We start from the raw sequence: 26,956 nt of genomic DNA, 5'->3' as shown, positions 1-26,956 counted from the left end.
CCTTCTCCCCTGTCCACGATCTGCCTCTTTTTGGCATTGAAAGCCCAGGATGGCTTCTGAAGCCGCAGTGACTTTTTCCTCAGAATATCATTAGTTTATTTCGTACTCAAAATAGCTATCCTTCCGGCTATAAGCTTTCCTTAACGCTTGCCAATTTTGTGTCATACTAGTACTCGTTGACCACGGGACCGTCCCGAGATAGATAACTCATGCAGGTGCGACCGCCCGAGGTACGGTGAGGTAGATACTGCCTGCCAGATTCGCGCTTCCGGTAGGCGGTCACGTTGGCCTCGGGGAGGTGCAACTATGCCAAACCTACAGTCACGTGGTGTCTCCAGAGCGAGGAAGAGTTCTTCAATGCTGAACAGATCAAGCAGCATGTGAGTCGAATGGTCTGACCGTCAGACAGACTGTCCTCCGTCAGGTGGAACGGCACCTTCGGTTCCCATCTCGGTTCCGTCGGGGGAACTGCTTAAATCCGAGCCAGCCAATCATCGTCGGGAACGGCACCGTCGGTTTGGGACTCGGACTCCACCGACTCATGCAAGAGACCAGGAGATAACCTGGTAAGTTACCGTGGACACCATCAAGTGGCATCCTACCATACCGTGGCCTCGTTATCCATGACCTATCCATGCACATTTCATCAGAGGACCAGACCGACTCTTGGTTTGCACTGGGCTTGGTGGGGGGGGCGCGGCAGAGGAGCTATATAATGGGTGAACTGCACACACCTACCTGCTTTTCCTCTGTCACGGTATCTTCTTCCCTCAAGATTTTATCCTCAGTTGGATCACCATGGTGTTCTACAATACTTATCCTGGTTTCCTGTATCGCCAGTTCCTAGTCTGCCCCTCCAAGGCTCCGTCTTCTACCTCCCTTCGCGGCAAAGCCGGCATTGTCACCGGGTCCAACACTGGACTGGGCTATCAAGCTTCGGCACAATTGCTGGGCCTGGGGCTATCGCATCTAATCCTAGCGGTCCGCAGCAGTTCCAAGGGCGAGGCAGCCCGAAAATCCCTCCTCGCATCGCTGCCTGCTTCTGCCAAGGCTCCCGTGGTCGAGGTGTGGGAACTGGATCTCGGCAGCTATGCCAGTGTGCTCGCCTTTGTCGAGCGCCTCAAGCAGTCCGGGCTCCACATCGACTTTGCCCTTCTGAACGCGGGAGTGGCCAACTTCCACTTCACAGTCAACCAGGCCACCTCCCACGAGACGAGTATTCAGGTCAACTGGCTCGGTACCGCACTGTTGACCTTGCTTCTGCTTCCAGTCCTCGATGGCCAGGCCGCCCAGAATCTGAATCGCCCTCGTCCGGTCATTTCCATCGTGGGCAGCGAAACCGCCGCATGGGCCAAGTTTAAGGAGGCGCAGATTGCACGGAGTCAGCGACGGCCTCTAATCCAGGTCCTAGATGACCCCAAGCACTTCAACATGGGCGATCGCTACTATACCTCGAAGCTGCTCTACCAGCTCTTCTTTCTGGAGCTGTTCCAGCATCGATCCCCCGGCAAACGCTCCACGGGGGCCATTCTCAACCTGGTGAACCCCGGCTTTTGCTATGGCTCCGAACTCCATCGCACGGCGGAAGGGGCATTCGGCAAGGTTTTGGGGGGGATGAAGAGGGTGATCGGTCGATCGGTGTCGATGGGAGCCCGTACTCTGGTTCACTCTGCGGTGTTGGCTGGAGAGCCCTCCAATGGCCAGTACATGAGTGACAACAAGCCTGCTCCTTTTGCGGGCTACGGGGATAGCGACGCGGGAAGAATCACTCAAGACCAGGTCTGGGATGAGACGATCTCGGAGCTGAAGCAAGTTGTGGACGTGAATGCGCTATTGTCGCAGATTTGATTTTATTTTCTGTGAATTTCTTGCTGTGTTTGCCCGTGCTTGGTTGATTTTCTTCTTTTCTTTTTTTTTTTTTTTGGTATTTGGTTTCTTTTACCTAATTGTTTAACTGCCGATAATGCCAGATGGAAGCTGCTCAGTGTCAATGTTGTAGTAAGTGATTTGAGGATGAATAAGTATACCTATAGTACCGTGGTAAACTGGATGAACTTTACTGGGAGAAACAGTCGGGGGCTGACTCATCCTCATCCCAGTAAGTTAGTTAGTTATTAAACCCAGATGACCGTACATTACCGTACATCACTGTAGATCACTGTGGTTAACGTATGTTCTCTCCTCCTCTCCTCTCCCCTCTTCTTTCCCATGGATCTCACTCAACCCCCCCCTCACCTCCAACCCCAATCTTTAGCCGTCAACTTTTCAAGTGCGGTCTTTCTTGTCATTTACCCCCATGATGGGCGCAGAAGTCGAGTCCCAGTCCCCAGAAGAGCCGACCACCCCCTCTCAACTTCTGAGTTATTTGCCCACCTACCGGGTGCTGGTCTGTTTACGATGCCGCTACGCCATTCAGCCCGGGGCCATTGCGCGTCATCTCAAGGAGATCCATTATCTTTCTCGTGCAACGCGGCGCACCTTTGTCGCCTTTGCTGCGGAGTTCGAGCTGGCCCAGCCGCAGGATATAGTCTTGCCAGATGAAAGCCAGTTTCCGGTCCCCTTCCTCTCCATCCAGGAAGGGCTGGCGTGCCGCTTTGAGCGCTGTGGCTATCTTTGCGCCACCAGCAAACGCATGAAGCAACACTGGCGATGCACCCACCAGATTCCCACCTCGAATGAGAGCACCTTCTCGACCCCTGTCCCCTTACAGACCTTTTTCCGGGGAAACGCCCTGCGATACTTCACCAATCCGTCCTTGTTAGTGGCCTCCCCAGCTTCTCCCTCGGAATATAGCGTCGACGAAGTCAGCAATGATGGTCGATCGAGTACGGTCGGTTTTAACTCTTCCAACCCTTCCATCTTCAATCTTGTCTACCAATGCTGATGTTTACTTCCTGCGCCGGTAGACCGGTACTACCCCGGCGACCAGTACAACACACTTGGATAGTCGGCTTCTACCATTGGACCAGTATTCGTTGGGGCTCGTAACCAACCAAGGTCTTCTCGACCACTATCGGCATTCGACCTACAAGTCCCTCTCCATTAGCCCCGAGACAGACCACGCATTTGGCGAGGTCGTTCTGGGTCTGACCCCCCGATTTGAGTTCTTGAGGCAGGGGGTCATGGCGTGTGCGGCCTTGCACCTGGCCTCCATCGACCCGGCTAATCGCACGTATTATGTCTTCCAATCCCTCCGGCACCAAGACCAAGCCATTCCCGCCTTTCGTCAGGCCATCCTGCACGTCGATCGCGACAACTGCGAGGCAGTCCTGGCCTTTGCGTTTTTCCTCGTCATCTGCTCCCTCAACTCCGACACCGAGGACCCGCGCCTGTTCCTGAGTGATGACCCCGACCAACATTTGCACTGGATTAACATCCTCCGCAATGGCTGCTCTATGCTCTGCCTGTTTTGGGACGCGCTCACCGCGGGCCCCCTCGCGCCCTTCGCCGCCCTGTGGGAGGATGACCTTGGCGTCGGCGGTCCGTCCGCCGATGGCCCGGAAGACCCGCTGCTGGGGACCTTGCTCGCCATGGTGGTCGCGGAGAACCCTGCCCCCGAGGTTGTTGAGGAGCACGATGCCTACCGGGCCGCCGCGGTCCAGCTTGCCGCCGCCGGGGCTTTTCTCCGGCGCCGGGGCCCCGCCGCCTCCGTCTGGGATGCCCTCAACGCTTGGCCGCTGCGCGTGGCTCCCGCCTATCTGACGCTACTCAAGCAGGATCGCCCCGGTGCACTCCTGCTCTTGGCATACTACGCGATTCTGCTGCGCCCCACTCGCGGCGAATGGTTCCTCGCGGGGCGGGTGGAGAGGCTCATCGACGAAATTGCCCGTCGCTTGAAGGGCACGTCCTGCTCCGCCCAGTTATGGGAGTGGTTTCTGGCGATCCGGAGGGAATACTTTCCGGAGGAAGCGCTGAGGTGCCAATGAGATGATCCTCGGTAGTGACGGTATCACCATCTATGGACTGTAAGGTAATATTCCACCATGTCTCCCCAACCAAGCAGATGGCCGGGACGGGGTTCCGCGACTTCCAACGTTTCCACTACAGCTGACGTGATAATTTGTAAGCTGATAAGCTCTTGGGAAGGACTGTGTCAGAGTACAAGGTATGAGTTGGTGCACGAGGCACACGCGGCACCTGCGGCATATAAAGTACCTCGCCAATCAGATGCAAGGTGAGAATGCAAGTCCAACGGCCCCAAAATGTGCCTACTGGGTAGAATCCGAGTCCTTAGTGCTGACAGTTCTGAGGAGTTTCTCCGCCCGAGCTTTCTGCAGGCCATCAGTGCTTAGTCGATGTCAGCACGTGCGGGGTATTGCAGGTTCATCTCCAATCAAATGGCTTCTGGTGAAGAATGAACCAGTGGCTTCTTCTGCAGTAGAAAGGCTTCCCATTGGGATTGGGTGACCCAGCTTGAAGGAATTGAGGATTCCAAGAGACATCCTGAGCTCTATGCTGGTCCTTTTTCGGCTCGTCCGACCATCATGCCCCATCTTGCTATCTCGCTATCTCGCTCAGTCAATCACGATCTGACTCAGTACTCGGACCTAATGGAATTCGTCGAGTGAAGATTCCCAGGTGATTGTTCGATACTGCGGTACGTCCGGTCTTGATCTAAGGCAGCCAGCGACGCGGACGCGGACCATTTGGCAAGCCCCGAGGAGCATGGCCAGCATTGTCACTGGGTGCTATGACTACTGGTGAGGCTCATCAGCTTACAGTACCTATCGGGCTCAGCAACATGTCTGCAAGTAGCGCTCCTTCTCGCTTGCACTAGCTGGTTCAGAGAACAAATATGTGCTTGCTCTAGTGGAACGGCAGCAAGGGTTCTGCAAACGGGCTGAGACCATATGTCTCTGTTTCTCCTCATGATGCGGCTTTATATATAGATGCGAGGTACAATTGCTTAGCTCGACGGCGTGGTGCTTGCAATCCGATTCTCACTCTGGAAGTTCGTCATATCCCTGATCATTGTGCCTGTCTGCCTATCCATCCTTGCCTTCTTGTTCCATAGCTGTAGCTTCCATGGCCTCGACATCGCCGGTGGAGGAAATGATTGACCAGGAGGACTGGAGTCACATCTCCGAACCGGCCTTGCGCAAACGCATTCAGAACCGCAATTCACAACGCAAGCTACGTAAGTCTCTTCTGCTACAGACTTAGCCCGGCTGCGATGCACCGACTAAACTTCCATGCAATGCCAGGCGCAAAGCGCAAATTGCAGAACCAGCCGATCTCATTTGACATCATGAGGTCCACGTCAGCTTCAGAGATAGACCTGGACTTTTCGGGAGCGGCTGTGGCAGACGACTTCCTCTTAGACGGGCTCATTGACCCCCTCAACCCGCTGTCTCCCTCACTAGATCTCGACTTGATGACGCCACAGTTGGATGTCCACAGCTCTTCCACCCTCGACTTCAGTGCGCTAGATAACCCCTCTTGGCCCGAAGGCCCCGATCACGAATACTTGGCTGCTGGGTCGGGAAGGATCGACGAAGGGGCCTTGATACTGGACCCTGCTCTGGTCTCCGATGTCTCCACTCCTGGTCCCGGGGTAGCCACAAGTACGGTGGGAGCCTCCACTCAATCCAGCAATGACATCCACATCTATATCCATCATGACTGTCCAACTTCCGTGCTTCCGGATACCGCCGATCAGCTGCCGCTGCCGCCGTCGCCGGCCCGTCGATCCCGCTGGAGCAGCCGCATATTTCACATCCACAGTAACAACACCAACACCAACACCAACACCAACAACGCGGGCAGAGGTGAGAGCAGCTGTTCGGCCGCCCGGAAGAAACGCCGGGCCGCCCCGGCCCCACCACAGCCGGGGCCTACAGCCCATTTCCGGGGCATATGCCACCATTGTGGATCCCTGACGGCGTTGGGGACGGGGCTGGGGCAGCCCGACTCGCCCTATCCCAGCAGCCACAGCCACAGCCACAGGTCGGTACACATCGCTCAGGTGGCTCGGATTTTGTCCCACTCTCATCCAGCTCTGGCCGAGATGCTCATGCAGCCCAATGCTCACATTGAGTATGGATATCCCTGCTCTTCACCGTCATCATCATCATCATCTTCTTCTTCTTCTTCTTCTTCTTCTTTCTCTGCGATTACACCCCCCGTTTCCGACCGTCCACGGAAGGGTTTATTGGGCGGGGATGCGAGGCAGAAAAAAGGAGACACGGAGGCGGAAGTGAAGGCGGAGGCGGAGGCGGCGGAGGCGTCGGAGGCGTCGGATGTGTCGGATGTCCGACCACTTCATATCGTTATTAATCTTTCCCCGAGTCCTGCTGTCTATTCCGCTTGATTAGTTGGTACCTGTTTTGGTCTGCTCATGTCCTGTCTTTCGTCATCTACCACTGAGGCTACGACTGATGCCCACCTTTGCATTTCTCTTCATGCTATTCAGAGTATATATTGGTACTTCATGTTTTGTCCACGCAAGTTCTTTAAATCATCGTGGAATCATTAAATAGACAGCCCTTAGAACATGAACGATGATTACTCCTGTCAGAATTAGTCTCTATCTAGTGCTTATATCAGCCCCAGATCTAGTTTGATACACAGCCGTTTAGGCTTATTCGCCTTTCTGACTCTGACTGCAGGCAGGCCCGGCCTGCAAGCTGACCGCGGCGAACCGTGCACCGAGTGCACCCGCAGTGCCAATCAGCAACGAGGTTGGCACCAGATATATTGACCCGCTGAAAGGCCATGGTCTGCCAGGAAAGCACGGAAACAACTCTCTGTCTACCGAGTACAGCATGGACATTACGGGTTACGCCTTGATAACCGGGGCCGGCAGTGGCATTGGGCGAGCCTGCGCCCTGGCCTTTGCCCGCGAAGGCGCCGCGGGGGTGGCCTTTACCGACCTAAATTTTGAGGCTGCCCAGCAGGCCGCCGAGGAAAGTAGGGCTCTCGCCACTCACCCCACCTACCAAGCGGTGGTCATGCCCCTCGATGTGACCAGCGAAACACAGGTGGAAGCGGTGGTGACCAAAACCCAGCAGTCCTTCGGGACCATTGATTACTTGGTCAACTCAGCGGGTGTATGTACTCCCTTCTTCTGTCTCTTATCTTAGCTCTCACTACCAGGTAACTCTTGAACAGACACAATCCTCCAATGCTCACCCTATTTTCGTATATAGATTGGCGTCCAAGTGGCCGCGGAGATTGCGGAAGCATCCCTGACGGAATTCATACGCTTCCTTGACGTCAACGTCACGGGCTCCTTTCTTCTCACCAAGTATGTCTCGCGCACGATGAAGGAGCAGGAGGCGCGCCTCGTCAGCGCTCGCAATGCTCAGCGGGGCTGCACGCGCGGAGTGATTCTCAACATGGCATCCTGTGCCTCCTTCGTCGCGACCCCCGCTTTAACGCAATACACCACGTCCAAGCATGCAGTGCTAGGACTGACCCGGAATGCTGGTAAGTCATCAACGATAAAGCGGGTACAGTGGAGATGAGCTCGAGACGACGAAGCTGATCAACACGCCTTCTGGGTCCCCCCAGCCCTAGATAACGCCAAGTACGGGATTCGCGTGAACTGCCTCTGTCCGTCGTGGGTCGACACCCCGATGGTTGACCGCGCTGTGAAAGACAATCCCGACCTCGTGGCGTTGATTGCCCAGTCTGTGCCTATGGGACGGATTGCACAGGTGGACGAGATCACCGACCTGATTCTGTTCCTATGCAGCCCGCGCGCCAGTTATGTCACGGGGAGCAGTTGGATTGTGGACGGAGGAACTACCCTCTGTAGCCATGTTTGATTTCCGACACCAGGAAAAGAGTGGGCAGCCATCGAACTCTTTCACGTGTGGTAGCACGACTGAAGTTGGGGTTGTCAGATAGGACTTCTGACAATGTCAGATAGAGGGGTCAGACATCAGGGTCCGTCAGATGCGTCAAGTAGTATCTATTCTTAACGCACGGTGTCTCAATATATATCGGGACAAATGTTCCCTCCTCTTCATATCAACAGCACATTGGGCTTTTATCCTCCATTCTAATTACACAACGGTCAATTCCCCTTCACAATGACGACCACTGCCGCTGTTAATTTTATCTCTACAAATGGGTTCCCTGCTCCTGGTCTGCGCGCCACGCAGCGACTGATCACCGGCCACAGCGAGGAGGACGGCAAAGGCCACTTCCTTGTCACCGATCGTGGCGACCACCACCGCATTATGGGTGAGAATCAAGCCGTAGCCAACATCCTGTACTCAACCCAGGAGAATCCAGTCGATCTCAACGACAGCAAAGGTATCCAGTATGCTCGCGAGAATGAGGTTCGTTTACTTTTCTTCATCTTCCTCTTGCGGTTCCCTACCATCTTCCTTTCCCCTGATTTCTTGATAACACTTCCCACAGCCAGGTCTCCACATCCCCAACGGCACAGTGGCTCGGATGATCGATTTCGGCCCAGGAGTCGAATCCCCAATGCACCGCGCCCTGTCCATTGACTACGGGATCGTGCTCGAGGGAGAGTTCGAGCTCACCCTGGACTCCGGCGAGACACGGATTATGAAGCGCGGGGATGTGAGCGTCCAGCGGGCGACCTCCCACAAGTGGAAGAACATCACGGGTGGGGAGACTGAGCCCGGCCGGATGCTCTACATCCTGCTGGATTGTAAGGAGGTCAGGGTCCAGGGCAAGCCATTGGAGGGATTCCTGGGCGAATTGGAGAAGGAATACGAAGGACGGAGTGTTTAGAGGGGTTGGCTCTGACTAGGATCGATAATTTGGGTCGTTTCGTGCCTCCTGGCTGCATACTGTTGTCAAAGCAGTAGGGTTCAAGATATGCGTGGTATTTCATCTATCTCAGTGCCTTTAGATTGACAAGGAATACAATCACGCCCTGGATCTAGCACAGTGCTCAAGAGTCACAATTGTATGGGTGGTAGTAGCCATTTGAAGGTTATCTCACGCCGCCGAGGAAAGCCTCCTCGTTATGTTCCTGTTAGATATGATCTGGGACACTGTACCAGAAGATTCGAGAAGAAATCAACTCGAGCATAATGGCGAACGAGCACTTTGTATGCAGAGTAGTTATCTTTAGTCCTGCCAGACCGCAATAAATCACATTTTGATACTACTTGCACTTTTACATGACATCTGAGTTGATAATCAAAAACAACGAACCACGTAAATAGTAGTAGGCAAGAACGAACACTCTCTGACTTAGGGATCTGCGTGACGATGATTGTCTGGGTGAGCGAACAAGATCAGAAGCCCATAAACCTAGCTAGGACTGTCCTTGGCCAAGGACTGGTCAATCCATATCCTGGCTGGCCACCACCTGGGCAATGCGCACTTCGACCCAGAGCTTATCTCCCTCTAATTTAAATCGGCCATTGCCCACCCAGTTGCTATTCTCCAGTGCCTTTATTCTAGGCGAGCCCACCTCGAAAGTCATGTTCATTGCTGCAAACACTTTATTAGATACTGTCTCCAGGTAAAAGAGGGCAGTACTCTTCTAGGATGAGAGGTACTCACTTGATTGCCCAAAGGCAACCGTCTTCGGTTGACCCTGGAATATGGCCGCCAAGTCCTCAGAGACAGTAGAGACGCCCGAATATTTGAACTTGATTCCCTGGTCTATGGTCAGTATGAGTTGTTCCGGTGGAGGGCCCCAATGGAGGTGGAAGAGACAGGGATGAAATATTTACTTCATCTTCGGTGGTTCTTCATGCCAATGCATTAGTCACAGAGCACTTTCAAAAATCCAGTGATTGGAGTTCCAAGCACACCTCGCTATTCCGTGGACATTCATCCGCGTATGTTGCTGATCGGGATCGAAGTACAGCCAGTCTCCGGCCACAACTACCTGTGCGTTGATGCGGGGGGAAAATCCTTCGACTGTAGTAATTGTACCGCCCGGAGAAGACTGCATTACAGTTGAATTTATTAGAAGCTTGAAGAGCCCATGCTGAGATATATAGAGGGGGCTCACGTAGTGAATAAAGGTAGAGCCGGAGGAGGTGGGCCCTGTGCGCGCGATGCGTTCAGGTCAGTTGCCGTTGTCGGACACACGAGGGATAGATTTTACACATGCGTACCGACTGGCTGGCCCTGACCGACCTCAAACTATTCCTGCTTGTTGGTATCTGGTCGGATAACACCCACACTGTCGGGGCAAGTCATACCTTGAGAATATAGGCGGGGCGGAGGGTAGGAAAGCCTGCGGATTGAGACATGATTGATCGATGAATCTTAGAGACTTGAAGTGGTTTCCGACTTTGATTTGAGCTTCTGTCGTCCTGGTGGTTGAGGATCAATATAGGTTAGGCGTTCCCCCGCACGTGTGGGTGCGCAGATGGTGTGAACCCGATGTCTGACCGTCAGCCTTGCTGTCAGACTGTCAGACTGTCAGATCGTCAGCTTATCAGATCGTCAGCCTTTCAAGCTTCCATTGGGAACCAACTCGAACGGCCGACACTGATTAGATTCGAGGACACGATTCAGCGGGGCTATTACCCTGTCAACGCTTGGCTGGATATTGGCAATCTCCCCGCAGGGACCCTCACTGGCACCTCAAAGAATGCATACCCTCAACCTGCACCATACGCATGTCAGGGTTAAACTAAAATCCTACCATGCTTTGGAATGACTATCTTAACAAAGTATTGCATTAAGGCTGGTCCACCACGAATTACTAGTTGCAAGAGCCGAATAAAAGTCAATCGTACGAGCATATTCATTGGTTAGGACGCAGAACACTTGCAAACACCAATCAGGTGCCTACAATAAATCACTATCTACTCTCAACAGTCTATTCTACCGACCAGGGCTCATCGTGAATTCGCATAAACGGTGCCATGTCAACCGCCTCGCCTTTTTCCCTTCTCAACTCGGTAACGGTTCGTCCCTCACCCAGATACGCCCACATGTTCTGCTCGCGAGACTTGATATCGTAGTCCTCGAAGCGTGGGCTCTTCAGTGACTTGAGCATATGCAGCATACTTCCGGGCCACAGCTGGATGCGACCGTTGTATTTCATCCACGACTGGCACGACTCCGCCCAGACCGAGTGAGTGTCATGCCAGGTATCGACATGGCGGCGCCACTGAGTGGTCACGGCTTGTTTCGGGGTCAACGAGTGCAAGCCTTCGTTGCTGATCTTGGCCGCACATTGCAGGGCGTATTCAACCTGAGCTTCGTGCTACATGAGGATTGTGTCATCAGCCATGGGTTTCGTTGGCAAACTGGTTTTCAGACACCTCCTACCGTGATCAAGACTGATCCCTGCGCCCAGTTCCCTGTGGGACCACCAATGAAGAAGAAGTTGGGGAAGTTGGGCGTCGCCATACTGAGGTAGATGTTCGGGGACTGTGATTGTTCAGCATCTCACATTGCGCTCAGCCCGGTGGCAGGCCACTTACCTTGGCCCATTCGTCGCGCATGGTTTGGCCCTGAGAACCAACCACGGGACTGGTCATGTCAGACAGCCATAATTATACAGGTGCAGAAGCGAGGAATCTCACAAGTGAGGTGCGAAGGCTACATCAAAGCCCGTAGCGCAAATGATGAGGTCAAATTCCCTCTCCTCGTTGCCAGTCGTTTGAATCCCTTTCTCGGTGAATTGTTCAATCGGGTCCGTAATCACCCGGACATCTGCATGGTTGGTTAATGATGTGACCAAGAGTGATGTTTCCACATTGTAAGAGGTTATCTTACTGTCCATTGTCAGGCTTTCGAGAAAGCCATCGCCGGGCTGTTTCTGTCAGCATGCTCACGTTCATCTGTGATGATCCTTGAATGCAACCTACCGTGGGTCTGCGACACCCGGGCGAAAATGTGGGTGTGAATAGCTGGGCGATGTCCTCGCGATCCGGCCCCGCGCGGGACTGTATCATCTGTGTGATCATTTCAGTGGTCATGTCATGTAGGGGATGGTGACGAAGGAAGATGGGAAACCGCTCCTGCATGACTCCATCGACCGCTTTGCGATACTGGAGGAAACGAGCAGGATCGGTGCGGAAGACCTCCTTCTCGGCCTCGGTGTAGAAGTGCTTGCCCAAGGGGGCGGGCATGGCGGATCTCTCGGGGTCATCAGGAAACAGACGCAGATCCTGCCAGGCAGCTGGAGGCACAATCCATTGCGTTGAACGCACAAACACGGACAGGGACTTGGCATCTGAGAGGGATAGGATGATGAGTGTTCATTCGCGTTGGTTCGGGGGCAGCTCATCAACCCGCATGTAGGGCATAGTACTATACCTTTAACAATTTGAGGAATCAGTTGGATGCCCGTTGAGCCAGTACCAATGACCGCAACACGTTTTCCTTTCCAGTCAATGGATGGGTCCCAATTAGCTGGGTGAGTGAGTATGCCACGATAAGTATCAATCCCCGGGATATCGGGCCCTGGTTTCCATGTTAGCCCAGAGGTCAGAAGGTCAGAAACATGAGATGGGATCCAAACATTTCCATTTGTTTAATGGACCCGAGCCATTGATCAACACATGGCATCGGTCCTGAAACCAGGTCCCATCTTTTTTCTTGAGGTCCAGTTGCCCTTGAAACAGAATCAGTAACGCTTACCGCTTATTATGAGTCAGATGTGCGAGACGAACATTCACCGTCTTCTTCAATCCAACGAGCCTGGGTAACCTCCGTTTGAAAGGAGATATACTGATAGAGGCTATGCTTCTTGGCAAAATCCACCATGTATTTCTGGATTTCCTCTCCCCTGGGGTAGTATCCACTCCACTCGGAGTTGGGTTCAAAAGTGAAGGCGTACGAATGAGAGGGAACATCACAGCCCACCCCTGGGTATCTGTCTCATGCTCCTTAGCACCAGCCTGCCGATGGCTTCTTGGTCGCATGTCCTATGATATGGAATTACCTGTTTTCAAACCATGTCCCTCCAACTTCAGTATTCCTAGCAAAGGTCAGGTCAAAGCGACTTCACACAGACACCTTCAACGACATACTTTTCATATACGGCTAGCTCATAACTCGATAGCATCTTCTGAGCCTTGTATGCCGTCATCAGGCCGGCTGCCCCGGCCCCCACGTGAACTACCCTAAGCCGGCGAGGCTCGGAGTGGGCCCTTTCAGGATGCGCGGTGGTAGAGATTGAGCCCATGATGGCAAATAACAACGATGATGATGGTGATCAGATATTGTCTGATGGATGACTCACAGTGAGAAGACTATATATCTTCCGCACGTGTTCGCCTGACACGAGGTTGATCTGACATTCTGACACGACCACAGCCGCCTTTCTGACCTGACATGCATGAGAACGTGGCTGAAAGATCTCGTAAGATCGACTAAAATCTCAATCAGCTCGATCTCGGCGAACTCATGCCTTGGCAATGCAGGTACTGTTGCCTCGTGGGAGCTGGGATTAGCACGTGTAACCACGAGGCTGAGTGGCATGTTGTACATACCGTATCTGCGGATTTCATTATCTCGCCAGAATCCAACGTGTACTGTACTCTGCTCCTGGGTATAAAAGCCAGCCTGTATTCCAGGTTTCAGGAGCGCAGAGCAAGTTTTCCCCACAGTGCAATATTGAATTCTCGAGACAATAGACCATTTTTACTGCGGAGATGAAATTCGCCACGATGGCTGCAGTTCGCCCAGCCCAAATGCTGGCTGTCCTGTCCATAGTTGCCGGAGCAGCTGCATCCAATATCACTGCTCTTCTGCCCCATCTTTCCTCGTCCAGCGAAGTGTTCTATCCCAAAGATGCAGACTGGGGCGATATCATCCAGCGATGGACCGCCTGGGATGAGCCCACTTTCTCACTGGCTATCAAGCCCGGCTCAGTCGCCGATTTGCAGACGATTGTATGTTGGCGGATCGGTCCTCAAGTCCTGTACCACTCGCTGACTATGCCCATCCTGGCTACAGGTCAAATTCGCCACCAGTCAGAATCTACCATTCTTGGCCAGCGGAGGTGGCCATGGATATAGCACCTCATTCGGGGCTCTTCAGCAGGGGCTTCAAATTGATATGGGATCGTTCGACAGTATCCAAATCGATGCTGAGAAGAGCACGATGACCATCGGTGGTTCCGTTAAGTTTTCACAAATTATGGAGCCTCTCTTCAATGCTGGAAAGGAAATTCGTGTGTATTCCCGGTATGTTAAAGATGGTTAACATGGTTACTAACCAGTGGGCAATGCCAATAGAAACCGGATCCTGCCCCTGCGTGGGCATGGTAGGGGCAACTCTTGGTGGCGGAGTAGGGCGCTATCAGGGTCTGCACGGTCTGATTATCGATGCGCTGGAGTCCGTGGAACTTGTCACGGTGAAGGGCGATCTCATCACTGTGTCGGCTACGGAGAACGCAGACCTATTCTGGGGTCTGCGCGGCGCCGGCTTCAACTACGGCATCGTCACCTCGGCCACATATAAGGTGTATGATCTCACCAACAAGGGCAACGTACTCAATGCCGACTTCATGTTCCCTGCCGAGCTCAACGAGACCTACTTCGAGATTCTAGCTAGCTATGACACCCTCCCAGCGGCGTTGTCATTGTACACCTTGGTGATGAACGATGCTGCCGCAGGAGTAAGTCAAAGTCTCCCTCTCCTCTCCTAAAAGTCCATCATTGAATTCTAACCGTATATCCTCTCTGGGGTGTGATAGCCCGTGATCCTTCTGAACGCCGTGTACCCTGGTCCCGAGCAAGAGGGTCTCGACCTCCTGGCCCCGTTCCTCAACCTCACCTATCTCGAGCGCAACATCTCCATGATTACCTGGGATGCGGTCGACGCCGACGCCGGTTTTGGTCTTGCCAAGGCCTTCTGCGTCAACGGCGAGAAACACGATATGTGGTCCCTCGGCGTCCGCACCATTGACGCGGCCACCCACATCGCCTACTTCAACCAACTCGCACAATTCTGGTCGGATTACCCGGCCGCGTCCGGGAGCACTTGGCAGGTGGAATACTTTCCTGTCCAAGCTGTGACGGCCGTGGCTGATGCATCGACTGCCTATCCCCATCGAGAAATCCGTGCTCATGAGTACTTCCTCAACCTCCTGTCCTTGCGCACATCTGCAGATAACAGCAGACGCATGACTGACCCGGTGTTTATGATTAGAATGTTCTCCTTCAACCTCACCGATTCATCCATCGGAACATCTGTCGACGACTTTGCCCTTGCAGCTCTGGAGACCTTCAACGCGACCAGCGGGTTCGACGATCTTCATATCTACGTCAGCTATGCGCACGGAACAGAGGGACTGGACCCTATGTATGGATCCGAGAAATTGTCGCGCTTGTTGGCACTGAAGAAACAGTGGGATCCCCAGGGCTTCTTCAGCTACAACAACGGGTTGCCGCACTGAATGGTTCTCACGGCTATAACACACGACCCACATGTGCGAGAAGAATTTTGCGAGCAAGGATGAGGTTGGTAGGATGCGATGTGCAGTAATTGTATTGGTAGTCTTTCGTCTTCTCCCCTCGATCACTGCAGCTTTCGATTGTGACCATAGCTTAATGCAATTTCTGCTAAACCCATTAGAGCTGTAGCATTCGGTGAACAGTGGAGTCTAGACCGTATCAGCTTGGTCCAGGTGCTTGTGAATTCCACCAGCTTTCGTGCCAGTTACGCCAGGTCAACTCGTTCTCAACTGCTCGCACAAATTCCAAGGGCTCTGCCATGGTCCGCGCTGTCTCCTTCTCCGTGACCAGTCCAGACTGCGTGCTGGGTACAACCTGATGTTGAAGCTGGAAGGGAATCCCAAACGCGTAATCCAGTTCCTCATCCGTCTGAAGCGGCATGATAGAGGCAAGATTCTGGAGAGCCCCAAGCGGCGGTAGATCTGCAACGGTCGACGAACCGGCTTCCTTCTCGTTGGGTAACAGAGCCAGCGGGTTGTCTGGCAGCATGTCCGACGAGTTGATGGTAAAAGCAGGATTCTTCTGACCCGAGTGAAATGCCCGACAGACATCGTTAAGGGCACTCACGGCGTCGGCAATTGGGGCGAAGTCGGGGCGGATGGCAGCTGCTGCGACCATCATGTTCACCACCCTCTCGAGCGTGCAGAGGTCACTTTCGTACTCACTAGGTTGGGTGGAAGACAGGATGTGATAATACAGGGTGAAGAAGGCGCCAAAGGGATAGAATGTCAGAAAGCTTGTTGGGTTAGCGGTGAATGTCCATGCAGAAGAAAGGCCTGGGCTGCAAACTCACTGTGTCTGAAAGTCATCCTGTTCCCCCCAGGGCGAGATTGGAGATTCTGATTTTTCGAGGATAATGCCGATGATGAGTCTGGCGGAACGAACTGCTTGTGGGTGCACAATCTGCTCGGCACTTGACACTTTCCGCCTCACGAAGATGATGAAAAGATGCAACGCGATGACCGTCTCGAGAAAGAGCCATGATTTTACCCAGCCCAGTTTGGGCGATCTGGCTAGTGATAAGAGGTCCCAGTCATTGACCAGTTCTTCTAGCTCCATGCAGCACGCATTCGCCGTGCTATTGAGATGGTCACTGGCCCTACTGGCGTCGAATTGAATGAAGAAGTTGGCCATGATGAAGAGGGTTCGGGACCAGACCAAAAACAGAATGCAGTTATGGGGCTTGGGCTGCTTGGTTTGCGGTGATATCTCCGCTGGCAGTCGGACCTGGCCGACCGGACACCGCAGAGCCGTGGGCTTGTCGTACCAGGTTCTGAAGAGAAGGTCCATTTCCACCAGATACCAGTGCATTCGCCGCTTCACATCCTTTTCGATTTCCTCTTCTGCAGTGCCCAGCGGTAGTGAATCTACTTCGTGGATGCCTAGTCGGTCTCCGAAGCGACAAGCCTCGCGGTGGAACTGCCATGACAAATGGTAGTCAAAGTTGTTGATTCCCATCCATGCCTGCACCAAGTGTCAATTCTCACTTGGGAGGAGTTGCACACACCCCACTTACCGTTAAGGACGCAGCGATGAGGTCTAGATGCGAGCCTTGGGCCGATGCCAACCACTTCGGAATGACTTGCAGGCCGCGATAGTAGGTTTTCGCCGCTGCCCTCTGTTCTGCACCTGTGCCAGCAGTTTGTCCGAAATATATCGCGTTGAAATAGATAACCTGCATGACTGGCTCGATTATGGCATACGGTGACCCGATGACATGGGGCATGGATCGCAGGAACTCGGAGTCCACGAGGGTTGCAAAGGAGTCGAATATGCTGAGGTTGGGGAGAATGACTTCCAGGAATACTATCGCTTCGGTCAGTCTGGAAGGTGGTAGGAGTCACGTTGGGAACTGATTTTACCGTCTATGAAGCGCTTAATATCGCTGACTGGCAAGTGGTTTCTCCGTTCGTCGGTGACATTGTGATCGGGTCTAGGGCTTAAGGCGGCCAGGTTAACCAGAGCCGTGTCCAGCCGGGTGATCGCCATGTCTACAGTTGACCGCGTCCAGGATGATGACGCGTTGCTGGTGAGGTGTTCGATATTGTCTTTGGCTCCGCTGACCATGCTATAGATCCATGCTGCTCTCATTAGCATGCAGCCTACCATGGGGAAGGCCAGGTTGTTCCATACTGCTACTGCGGGGCTCGGATGATTCGGTAGGAATATCCCTCGACTCTGCTTCTGTCTGAACGTTGCTCTGGGTCGGGGGAGATATGGGGGGTGTAGTCCTTGGATGTGGTGGTGCCTCTGTGCCCCTCATACGCTCCTCGAGTGCCTCCAGACGATGGCCCAGGTGGTGGAGCTCGGAGCTTTGAGTAGTCCGAGCCTTTCTCCTCTGCGGATATGAGCATGAGAGGCCGCTATCTACGCATCTCTTACATTCGGGATCCCCTTTGTCGCATCGCAGCTAGATCCCATCAGCAATCCTGATGAAGAGCACGGAGAAAAGGGGGGGGGGGAAGCGCAAACCTTCCTGGTCCTGCATCTCGTGCACTACATTTATAAGGTCAGCAGTTGTACGATGAAAAAGGCTCAAGAAGGGGATTAGGGCCATACCGACAGCTTCATTCGAGCTAAAGGGTTGTAGTGGTACATTCTGGCGGGAGAGAGGGGGGGGGCGGGGGAGTTGGGGGTGGCAAGTGAATGCAATTACAATTACAATGCAATAATTAACTACCAGGCAATCTCGGACATTTATAAATCCATCAGGCCGAGCGCCAAGCCCAGCGGAACAAAAACCCCGCGCTATCACGTGATTCCGCTCTTGATGAAAGAATCAGTCATCGGTTCAGGTATGGTATTGGGATTCAATACCAGTCCATGATCACTGTGACCAAGGGGGGCAGGGAAGCAGGTCCTCGTGGTCTAGGAAAGTAAAACTTGGTACTTGAAAAACACCTAAGAAACACATACCAAATATCTAATAACAATATATCCCTGGAATCTCCACTCCGTCCGAAAACGGTCCCCGCCGGCGCCCGCGGAATCCGAACTTGGCGGCGCATCACTTCTTCCTTCACACACAACGGATCTTCATGGTGTCAAAGACCGAGCCCGACCGGGGAATGCCTGCCTGCTGTGACTCGGGTGAAATTATGAAATTTCCTTGAGTCCCTCAGGGGTCTTAAATTGATAGACTTGTTCAGTATGCGATAGAAATCTGTTGTGCAGCGTCCAGCATTTCACCAGGAAATGGATTCCAAACCGGCCGACAAGCGGCTCCCAGCCCTAAGCGGCGTTCCCATACCAACTCGCACGCCTACCAGCAGTTGCAACTCGGACTCGGACGGAAAGGCGACTCTGGCCGGAGATCAGGAAGAGATTGATCGTGATCTCACTCACTTGGCTCGCACCGTGAGTGAGCGATCCAAACTGTCGCACCACCCGCTGCCTTTCAACAAAAATGACCTCGTTCTCGACCCACACAGTCCTCGATTCAACGCCAGAGCCTGGGCGAAAGCCTTTTACGGTCTTCGCTACCAGTCTGATAACAGTGCCCCGGCACGCGTGGCCGGGGTCGCCATCAAGAACCTGAACGTGGTGGGATATGGCAGTCCGGTTGACTATCAGATGAGCGTGGGGAATGCGGTCTTGAAGGTGCCAACCCTCATCCGCCAACTTCTGGGCGGGAAGAAGAAAAGAATTGAGATTCTGCGTGATGTCGACGGCTTGCTTCTCCCCGGTGAACAACTCTGTGTTCTAGGGCCTCCTGGTTCCGGCTGCTCGACCTTCCTCAAAACAATTGCTCAGGAAACATATGGATTCCAGGTCGACCCGGCCACGTACATCAACTACCAGGGGATCACCCCAAAACAGATGTCAGCGGAGTTCCGGGGTGAAGCCGTCTATACAGCCGAGGTGGATGCTCACTACCCCCAACTGGTGGTTGGAGACACTCTGTACTTCGCTGCCCTCGCCCGTGTCCCTCGTCAAGTACCTGGTGGAATGTCTCGCCAGGAATACGCCACCCACTTGCGAGATGTGATCATGTCAATCTTTGGGATCAGCCATACGATCAACACCAAGGTCGGGAATGACTTTGTGCGTGGCGTCAGTGGAGGTGAGAGAAAGCGAGTTACCATCGCAGAAGCCGCATTGAGCTATGCCCCATTGCAGTGCTGGGATAACAGCACTCGAGGCCTGGATAGTGCCAACGCTGTGGTATGTACACCATAACAGCTACTCTGTGATACCATACTGATGAATCCTTGGTGGCATAGGAATTCTGTCGGACATTACGCACACAGGGCGATGTTTTCGGGGTGACCTCGTGTGTTGCCATCTACCAGGCACCTCAGGCGGCCTACGACGTAAGTCAGCTTAACGCTCATAGGCTTGAATCCTGGCTAACAGGTTGCCTAGCTTTTCGACAAAGTCACCGTTCTGTACGAAGGACGGCAGATCTACTTTGGCCCTGCCCAGGCAGCCAGGGATTACTTCAGTCGCATGGGATTCATATGCCCCGAGGCACAGACAACGCCTGACTTCCTGACCTCCATGTCAAGCCCCGTTGAACGCGTCATACGCCCAGGATATGAGCACCTCGTGCCCAGAACGGCCGACGAATTCGCCAGACGATGGCATGAAAGCCCTGAGCGCCAGGCTCTTCTGCATGAAATCGACCAATATGTTGACGCACACCCATTCCACGCTTCGGACCTTGATAAATTCGCCTCCGCTCGGCGAGCGGAGAAGTCCACGAAACAGCGGCGAAAATCTCCATACACTTTGTCTTACTGGGGCCAGATTCGGATCTGCCTATGGAGAGACTTTCAGCGACTCAAGAACGATCCGAGCGTGACTCTTGCCATGCTAATCGGAAACTTCTTCGAAGCTTTGATCATTTCCAGTGTGTTCTACAACCTTGCAAATGACACATCATCGTTCTTCTCGCGTGGTGCCCTTCTCTTCATGCTGGTCCTCCTGAGCGCCTTTTCCAGCATGTTGGAAATCATCGTTCTGTACGAGAAGAGGACCATCGTCGAAAAACACACCCGATACGCCCTCTATCACCCAAGTGCTGAAGCCATATCATCAATGATCATGGACATGCCTTACAAAATAGTGAACTCGTTGCTTGTCAATCTGGTGTTGTACTTCATGGGAAATCTCCGGCGGACACCGGGAGCATTCTTCTTCCTGTACCTGATCGCATTCTCCATGATGATGGGCATGTCCATGTTTTTCCGGTTCTTTGCCTCCATTACCAAGTCGCTCGAACAGGCTCTTGCGCCCTCGTCCATCATTCTGCTTGCCCTTGTGCTGTATACGGGGTTTGCTATCCCGGTGAGCTACATGCGTGGCTGGGCCTCGTGGATCCGATGGCTGAATCCAGTCTCGTATGGCTTCGAGGCTGTGATGGTGAACGAGTTTCATGGCCGGGAGTTCCCCTGTGCCTCCTTCATTCCCTCCGGACCAGGATACGAGAATGTTCCAAGCCAAGAGCGGGTCTGCTCGACTGTGGGAGCTGTTCCGGGGTCCGATGTCGTCCAAGGCACCGCATTCGTGCGCTCCTCGTATGGATACGAGAACAGTCACCGCTGGCGCAACTTTGGGATCATCATTGCCCTGACCATCTTTCTGGCAGTCTGTCACCTTGTCACCTCCGAACTAGTTTCTAGCCAACGCTCCCGAGGTGAGGTGCTCGTCTTCCGGCGCAACAAAGTGCAGAAAGCTTTGTCGGCACAAAACCAGAAGGATGAGGAGCAGGGGCCTGATCCTGTGGTGCAAAGCGACAAAGCACCCAGCCAGGGGTCGGGAACCATCTCTGGAGTCGAGAAGCAATCGTCAATCTTCCACTGGGAGGATGTGACCTACGACATCAAGATCAAAGGCGAGCCGCGACGCATTTTGGATCATGTCGACGGTTGGATTCGGCCGGGTACTTTGACAGCGCTCATGGTAAGCAGCCATACCCCCCACATCGTACCCTTTGGTCAGTCAAACTAACTATTCTGAACAGGGGGTCTCCGGCGCCGGGAAAACGACCTTATTGGACGTATTGGCGAGTCGCACGACGGTCGGTGTTATTGGTGGCAATATGTTGGTGGACGGTCGCGTTCGAGACGAATCCTTCCAACGTAAGACTGGCTATGTGCAACAACAAGATCTGCACCTCCACACCTCGACGGTCCGTGAAGCCTTGGAGTTCAGTGCCTTGCTCCGACAAGCGCCCCAGTACAGCCGAGCTGAAAAGCTCGCGTATGTTGAGACCGTGATTGACCTTTTGAACATGCGGGAGTATGCGGATGCCATCGTCGGGGTACCAGGAGAAGGGCTCAACGTGGAGCAGCGCAAGCGATTGACAATTGGAGTGGAACTGGCTGCGCGCCCTAAGCTGCTGCTTTTCTTGGATGAGCCAACCTCGGGACTGGACAGCCAGACCAGCTGGTCCATCTGCAATCTGATGGAGACCTTGACCAAGAATGGACAAGCCATTCTCTGTACAATCCACCAACCGTCTGCCATGCTGTTTCAACGCTTTGATCGACTTCTTCTGCTAGCCAAGGGTGGCAAGACTGTCTACTTTGGGGAGGTGGGAGAAGGATCGCAAGTTCTTATGGACTACTTTGTTCGCAATGGGGGATCAGCCTGCCCGCCGGGAGCGAATCCAGCAGAGCACATGCTGGAGGTCGTTGGAGCGGCTCCAGGAGCCCAGACGGAAATTGACTGGCCCGCAGTCTGGAGAAACAGTCCTGAATATCAAGATGCGCAGAAGGAACTGGCCAAACTGAGGGAATTGGCCAGCAAGCCCTCGCCGCTCTCTGATCCGAATGATAAGTCTAGCTATGCCGAATTTGCGGCGCCTTTCTTCGAACAACTGATCCAGGTCGCCCGTCGGGTCTTCCAGCAGTACTGGCGCTCGCCCTCCTACATATACTCCAAGATGGTACTGACTGTTGGCTGTGTAAGTGGAAACTCTTGGACAATCTGGGATGGTAGTGATTCACAGCTAACCGCATCTTTGCATTTCGCAGGCGTTCTTCATTGGGTTCTCTTTTTTCAAAGCAGACAACACTCGACAGGGGCTACAGAATCAGATGTTTGGCGTCTTCGTGTTCCTCTTCGTGGTTGTTCAGCTGGTGATGCAGATCATCCCATCCTTTGTCACGCAGCGGACGCTCTACGAATCGCGCGAGCGGCAGTCCAAGACCTATGCATGGCCAGCATTTATTCTCTCCAACATCGCGGTGGAGTTCTTCTGGAATACGGTTCGTCCCTGTTGTATCTGGTTCTGCCTCGTCTTACTGACTAATCATTTCGGTCAGATCATGGCGATATTATCCTTCCTGGTCTGGTACTACCCCGTGGGCCTGTACCGTAACGCCGAATATACCGGCGAGGTTCACACCCGGGGCACGCTGGCTGTCCTCATCATCTGGGCTGTCTTTCTCTTCTCAAGTTCGTTCGCGCACATGTTGATCTCTGGGATGGATAGTGATCAGCTGGCATCAGCGCTGTCCAACATCCTGTTCATTATGATGTATGCTTTCTGCGGCATCCTGGCAGGTCCGGATGCTCTTCCCGGCTTTTGGATTTTCATGTACCGCGTCAACCCCTTTACCTACCTGGTATCCTCCCTTCTATCGGCAACCCTGGGCGATGCCCCCATGCATTGTGCCGACAACGAAATCCTATCCTTCTTCGCTCCCTCTGGAATGAGCTGCGGCGAATACATGCAAGATTATCGCTCCGCCCACGGGGGTTATCTGCTCAACCCGGACGCTCGAGGCAGCGACGAGTGCAACTTCTGCAGCTTAGAGTACACCAATCAGTATCTGGCAGGCTTGAATGTCAACTTCGCCAATCGGTGGCGCGACTTTGGCCTGCTGTGGGTGTATATTGTGGTCAATACCGTTGGAGCCATTGCGTTCTACTGGATCTTCCGTGTGCCGAAGGGGAAGAAGGCCAAGAAGGAATAATCATGAGGCTTTTGTTCCACTAGATCTCGTTTGTGCTCATCGCACCTATGTTTATTGATTTATAGTACATATTAATCCCTGGTGCTTTGTGTGGGTTGTTCTCTAGAGGAGATCAAGGTCACTTGCTAGCTAGACTACATTTACGTTTACGTCCCCTGAAAAAGTCTTACTTCACCCAAAACATAATCCACGCAAGTCTCGCCATTGTGATGACGTGTCACGGCACATGCCTTCGGCACGAGAGTCCGATTGGAGTGGGGATGACAGGGCTCATGTCCATCTGACTCAGCCTGTGACTACAAAATTGTGCGCTCAACTTCTCTTCTCGCCAACCATCAGCGGTATCGCCCAGATCAAAGACATTTAGCAACTTGTACCGCAGCACGACATTCGTCATGGCCAAAGAGACCACTTTTATCGACACTCAAGACGGGCTCAAGGGTCTCGTCGATCTCATAGCACGGCAGGACACCTGGATGGGGGACTTTAAGCCTCTGCTCTACATAGATCTGGAAGGCAGAAAGCTCAGCCGCCATGGTACAATATCCCTCATGACCGTGCTTGTGAGTCCCGGTCACGGTTTGATGTCTCCACACGTCATAGACATCCATTCTCTTGGCTCTGTAGCCTTCTCCACGACCGGACAGCGTGGAAATAGTCTCAAAGACATATTAGAGTCGCCACAGATCATCAAAGCATTCTTCGACGTGCGAAATGACTCGGACGCACTCTATGCTCATTACGGGGTCAGGCTACAGGGTGTCCGGGATATTCAGCTCATGGAGAGCGCTGCTCGGCCGAATACCCCTGGGCGGAAGTATCTCTCCGGCCTGTCCAAATGCATCGAACAAGCTCTTTTCAACGCACGAGAAAGGGAGAAATGGATGCTGGACAAAACGAATGAGGAGGCCTTATGGAATCCCGAAAAGGGCGGCTCATACAGTGTGTTTGACAAAAGGCCACTCTTGGACGCGATCATCAGGTATTGCGTGGGTGACGTACAGTATCTACCGACTCTTTATACGCGATATCGCCATTCAACCGACCGTTGGAACCAGCTCATTGCCGAGGCATCGCAGAAGCGAGTGTCGCTCTCACACGCAGTTGAATACCAACCGGAAGGCCCAGGGCGCGCACTGAGTCCTTGGAGCCCCGAGCAGAACAAGCTACTTGATGAGTGGAATGCCCCGCCTCCGCGGCCATCAGGAGATTATTTTTCGTACGACTCGGATGATGATTGGTACCCTTATGATGACAATGACTTTGAGGATTGGACGAGAGAACCGTGGCAGGGCCCCCCTTCATAACCCACTGTTGACAATGGGATGATAATGCTAATTCAGTGTTTGGATTTGCCTTGGATGTTGTTTGTGTTTGTGCAATAAATTGCTTGACCGTTCTCCCAATTTCATATAGCTGCACTCTCATGTTGATTGATTTTGGTAAATTGATCTCTGTTCTATTTAATCACGAAGCATCTTGGCTACTCCTTCTCTACCTGACAACCTGCTCTTCCCCAGCCTTGAGATCTATAGATCGTGATCATGGTCACATGAATGATGAGGCTTCAGTTGCCATTGCAATATGCGTCGACACCCCGTGTAACGCGGTGATGAGCCGTGGGCGACAACTATGGCAAGACTCCAACTGTTCTGGGTCATAGTGATATACGAACCAGCATGGGCTGCAAACGTTGCCATGATGCTCTAAGACCGTCATTCCGTGTGCACGAGGAGGGATCCTCCAGTACCTCGGCCGCTGCCCCCTTGAACATTGAAAGAAATCTAACAAGCTGTGTCAGCAACTTGCTGTCAGCGAGGAACCCCGCATTTCGTCGCGTAGTTTAGTGGGATTTAGCGTCAACTAGTCTCTCATCCTCGCACAGGACGCCAGATGTCCTCACTTCTGCCGGTTTCTGTCTAGAGCCAGCCAGCCACAGCCATGCAAGCGAAGTCTGGACGTCGACGAGCGCGGACCACTCGTTCCAGAACCGGCTGTCGAACCTGTCGGTAAGCAATTGGTCGCCAGCCAGATTTTCTTTATTCTCAACGTCACTCCTCAGAGCCCGCCGGATCAAATGCGACGAGACGCCAGGGAGATGTCAGAACTGTAAAGCGGCGGGCTGGCCCTGTGAGGGCTCGGATCTCACTCGTTTGCCGGGCAAAGCAACGTATGGCGCCCAGCACGCGACGCTGTTGTCCTCAGTGGCAGCGCAGTTCCCTTGGCCCATCACCTCCGACGAGAAACGATGCCTCTCCTTTCTCTGGCATCATCTTATCCCCGACTCGGTGGTCGTTTCCGGGGTGTCGGACCTATTCTCGCCGCGGAATCTGATCGGCCAACTGAGCGTCGTCGAGCCGGCCGTCTACCATGCCCTCGTAGCCCTAAGTGCCATCAATCACCAGGTGCATGAAGCGGGGATTGCAATCCCCGGACAGTCGCTGCGTAGTAAATGGCAACACTTCGCCCTGGAGCAGTCGCTGCGCGCATTTACTCTTCTGAAGCACCGTCCTGCCTCCCAAGATCCACGTCTCCGCCAGGTGATTCTGGTCTGCTGCCTGCTCTTCGTGCTGATCGAGCTGGCGTCCGCCCGCTACGACGACGCCAACGCGCACCTCCAAGCGGGGCTGAAAATCCTCAACGAGGAGGCGCCGTCTTCTTTACCCATAGACCCAACTCTCTCCGACGCTTTTCTCTACCTGGAATCGCACTCAGCGTTCCACGGAGTCCACCAACCCTTCCGTGAGCTGGAAGCCCAATTCGCCCGCCTTGAAACCTTCGAAATCCAGCTCCGCCCATTTCGGAGCGTCGAGCACGCACGTCAAACCCTGAACCCTCTCGTGCCTCCCATCTTCCGCCTCCTCGAGCGGTGCTGGAGCCTGTCCGAGACCGACCTCGCACGCCAATACGGCGTCCTGCAGCCCAAACAACAGCGCCTGCTATCCTGTCTGACCCAAGTCAACACCTACTTCGACGACCTACTGACAACGTATCCCCACTTCACCGACCGCGAGCGGCGCTCCGCAGACGTGGTGCAACTGAGCCTGCTCACTTTCACTTTATCCCTCAAAGCCTGCCTGCACGCCCCGTGGGATCCCGCATTACACCCACTACGCCCGGAATTTGAGGATCTGATGGCGAAAACTGTGGCCCTGAACGCTAAACTGGGGACGCGCCCGCAGTTTACCCCCGATGGAATCCTGTGCGCTGCCCTGAGCTTCCTGGCGCTGCGATGTCCGGATTACCGCATTCGTCTGCAGGCCATCGCTGCACTACAGGCGTTTCCCCGCGCAGAAGGGTATTACAACGGACTGGTGGTGGCGGAATTCGCCATCAGTGGGTTGAAGCTCGAGTTGACCCAATCCATGTCGGGTTCGATCAAGCAAGGTACCAGGGGGCAACGGCTACAGCTCGATGATTCGCCCTACCCTCAAGACAGAACCGTCGAGAAGCTGCTCGGTCTGCAGCAGGATGAGCACCTGCTGGGGTCAATCGCCACCCTGCAAGGCGCCTCAGATTGGCTATCCAACCAAGCAGGCGGGCAGGTCCAGACGGAGTGCTCGGACGTCGGCGGGCATCAGGTCTGGTATCTCAATACGTCGAATCCGAGGAGGGTGCCGTGGGAAGAGGGAGACAAATAGCGGCCGTGAATATACAGTACTGACC

At 53.7% G+C, this 26,956-nt stretch overlaps 11 protein-coding genes across 11 annotated transcripts; 8 read left to right on the top strand and 3 right to left on the bottom strand.

Moving 5' to 3' along the window:
• The first annotated feature begins 597 nt into the window (after window positions 1-597).
• BO72DRAFT_453459 (NAD(P)-binding protein) lies at window positions 598-1,977 on the top strand. Its single transcript, XM_040945987.1, has one exon. It carries the CDS (start codon window positions 799-801, stop codon window positions 1,846-1,848), a length of 1,050 nt encoding a protein of 349 aa, XP_040795716.1. The 5' UTR covers window positions 598-798; the 3' UTR covers window positions 1,849-1,977.
• Window positions 1,978-2,299: 322 nt separating this feature from the next.
• On the top strand, window positions 2,300-3,926 carry BO72DRAFT_473050 (uncharacterized protein; the record flags this gene model as incomplete). Its single annotated transcript, XM_040947177.1, has 2 exons — window positions 2,300-2,830; window positions 2,907-3,926. 2 exons carry the CDS (start codon window positions 2,300-2,302, stop codon window positions 3,924-3,926), a joined length of 1,551 nt encoding a protein of 516 aa, XP_040795715.1.
• An 833-nt stretch (window positions 3,927-4,759) lies between these two features.
• Window positions 4,760-6,537, top strand: BO72DRAFT_310098 (bZIP transcription factor). The gene is made up of 2 exons (XM_040940502.1): window positions 4,760-5,137; window positions 5,205-6,537. Exons 1-2 carry the CDS (start codon window positions 5,026-5,028, stop codon window positions 6,308-6,310), a joined length of 1,218 nt encoding a protein of 405 aa, XP_040795714.1. The 5' UTR covers window positions 4,760-5,025; the 3' UTR covers window positions 6,311-6,537.
• Window positions 6,538-6,764: 227 nt separating this feature from the next.
• BO72DRAFT_522649 (NAD(P)-binding protein) lies at window positions 6,765-8,712 on the top strand (the record flags this gene model as incomplete). The annotated part of the gene is made up of 5 exons (XM_040949769.1): window positions 6,765-7,049; window positions 7,149-7,428; window positions 7,513-7,712; window positions 8,109-8,288; window positions 8,371-8,712. The coding sequence occupies 5 exons, from the start codon at window positions 6,765-6,767 to the stop codon at window positions 8,710-8,712; spliced, it is 1,287 nt and encodes a 428-aa protein (XP_040795713.1).
• A 559-nt stretch (window positions 8,713-9,271) lies between these two features.
• On the bottom strand, window positions 9,272-9,892 carry BO72DRAFT_391411 (uncharacterized protein; the record flags this gene model as incomplete). The annotated part of the gene is made up of 3 exons (XM_040941852.1): window positions 9,272-9,423; window positions 9,496-9,597; window positions 9,748-9,892. The coding sequence occupies 3 exons, from the start codon at window positions 9,890-9,892 to the stop codon at window positions 9,272-9,274; spliced, it is 399 nt and encodes a 132-aa protein (XP_040795712.1).
• An 879-nt stretch (window positions 9,893-10,771) lies between these two features.
• BO72DRAFT_490350 (flavin-containing monooxygenase) lies at window positions 10,772-13,224 on the bottom strand (the record flags this gene model as incomplete). Its single annotated transcript, XM_040948132.1, has 11 exons — window positions 12,936-13,224; window positions 12,848-12,883; window positions 12,576-12,778; window positions 12,425-12,517; window positions 12,220-12,366; window positions 11,769-12,136; window positions 11,677-11,713; window positions 11,484-11,613; window positions 11,382-11,430; window positions 11,227-11,328; window positions 10,772-11,161 (listed from the first exon to the last, which is right to left on the bottom strand). The coding sequence occupies exons 1-11, from the start codon at window positions 13,088-13,090 to the stop codon at window positions 10,772-10,774; spliced, it is 1,710 nt and encodes a 569-aa protein (XP_040795711.1). The 5' UTR covers window positions 13,091-13,224.
• Window positions 13,225-13,574: 350 nt separating this feature from the next.
• On the top strand, window positions 13,575-15,307 carry BO72DRAFT_463611 (FAD-binding oxidoreductase; the record flags this gene model as incomplete). The annotated part of the gene is made up of 4 exons (XM_040946601.1): window positions 13,575-13,799; window positions 13,864-14,080; window positions 14,202-14,527; window positions 14,606-15,307. The coding sequence occupies 4 exons, from the start codon at window positions 13,575-13,577 to the stop codon at window positions 15,305-15,307; spliced, it is 1,470 nt and encodes a 489-aa protein (XP_040795710.1).
• A 108-nt stretch (window positions 15,308-15,415) lies between these two features.
• On the bottom strand, window positions 15,416-17,999 carry BO72DRAFT_310020 (uncharacterized protein). Its single transcript, XM_040940501.1, has 7 exons — window positions 17,925-17,999; window positions 17,838-17,861; window positions 17,499-17,775; window positions 17,228-17,446; window positions 16,882-17,171; window positions 16,159-16,829; window positions 15,416-16,101 (listed from the first exon to the last, which is right to left on the bottom strand). The coding sequence occupies exons 1-7, from the start codon at window positions 17,961-17,963 to the stop codon at window positions 15,525-15,527; spliced, it is 2,097 nt and encodes a 698-aa protein (XP_040795709.1). The 5' UTR covers window positions 17,964-17,999; the 3' UTR covers window positions 15,416-15,524.
• A 424-nt stretch (window positions 18,000-18,423) lies between these two features.
• Window positions 18,424-23,472, top strand: BO72DRAFT_532521 (putative ABC multidrug transporter). The gene is made up of 6 exons (XM_040950437.1): window positions 18,424-19,529; window positions 19,589-19,678; window positions 19,731-21,269; window positions 21,331-22,275; window positions 22,346-22,579; window positions 22,637-23,472. The coding sequence occupies exons 1-6, from the start codon at window positions 18,561-18,563 to the stop codon at window positions 23,288-23,290; spliced, it is 4,431 nt and encodes a 1,476-aa protein (XP_040795708.1). The 5' UTR covers window positions 18,424-18,560; the 3' UTR covers window positions 23,291-23,472.
• Window positions 23,473-23,568: 96 nt separating this feature from the next.
• BO72DRAFT_453453 (uncharacterized protein) lies at window positions 23,569-24,807 on the top strand. The gene has a single exon (XM_040945986.1). It carries the CDS (start codon window positions 23,686-23,688, stop codon window positions 24,595-24,597), a length of 912 nt encoding a protein of 303 aa, XP_040795707.1. The 5' UTR covers window positions 23,569-23,685; the 3' UTR covers window positions 24,598-24,807.
• Window positions 24,808-25,188: 381 nt separating this feature from the next.
• BO72DRAFT_481549 (Zn(II)2Cys6 transcription factor) lies at window positions 25,189-26,931 on the top strand (the record flags this gene model as incomplete). Its single annotated transcript, XM_040947682.1, has 3 exons — window positions 25,189-25,299; window positions 25,353-26,662; window positions 26,726-26,931. Exons 1-3 carry the CDS (start codon window positions 25,232-25,234, stop codon window positions 26,929-26,931), a joined length of 1,584 nt encoding a protein of 527 aa, XP_040795706.1. The 5' UTR covers window positions 25,189-25,231.
• Between the last annotated feature and the right edge of the window lie 25 nt (window positions 26,932-26,956).

Source organism: Aspergillus fijiensis, assembly GCF_003184825.1.
Source record: "Aspergillus fijiensis CBS 313.89 unplaced genomic scaffold BO72scaffold_92, whole genome shotgun sequence".
Taxonomy (NCBI): domain Eukaryota; kingdom Fungi; phylum Ascomycota; class Eurotiomycetes; order Eurotiales; family Aspergillaceae; genus Aspergillus; species Aspergillus fijiensis.
The sequence above is the reverse complement of the archived record's forward strand: the minus strand, read 5'-3'. Positions and strand labels throughout refer to the sequence as shown.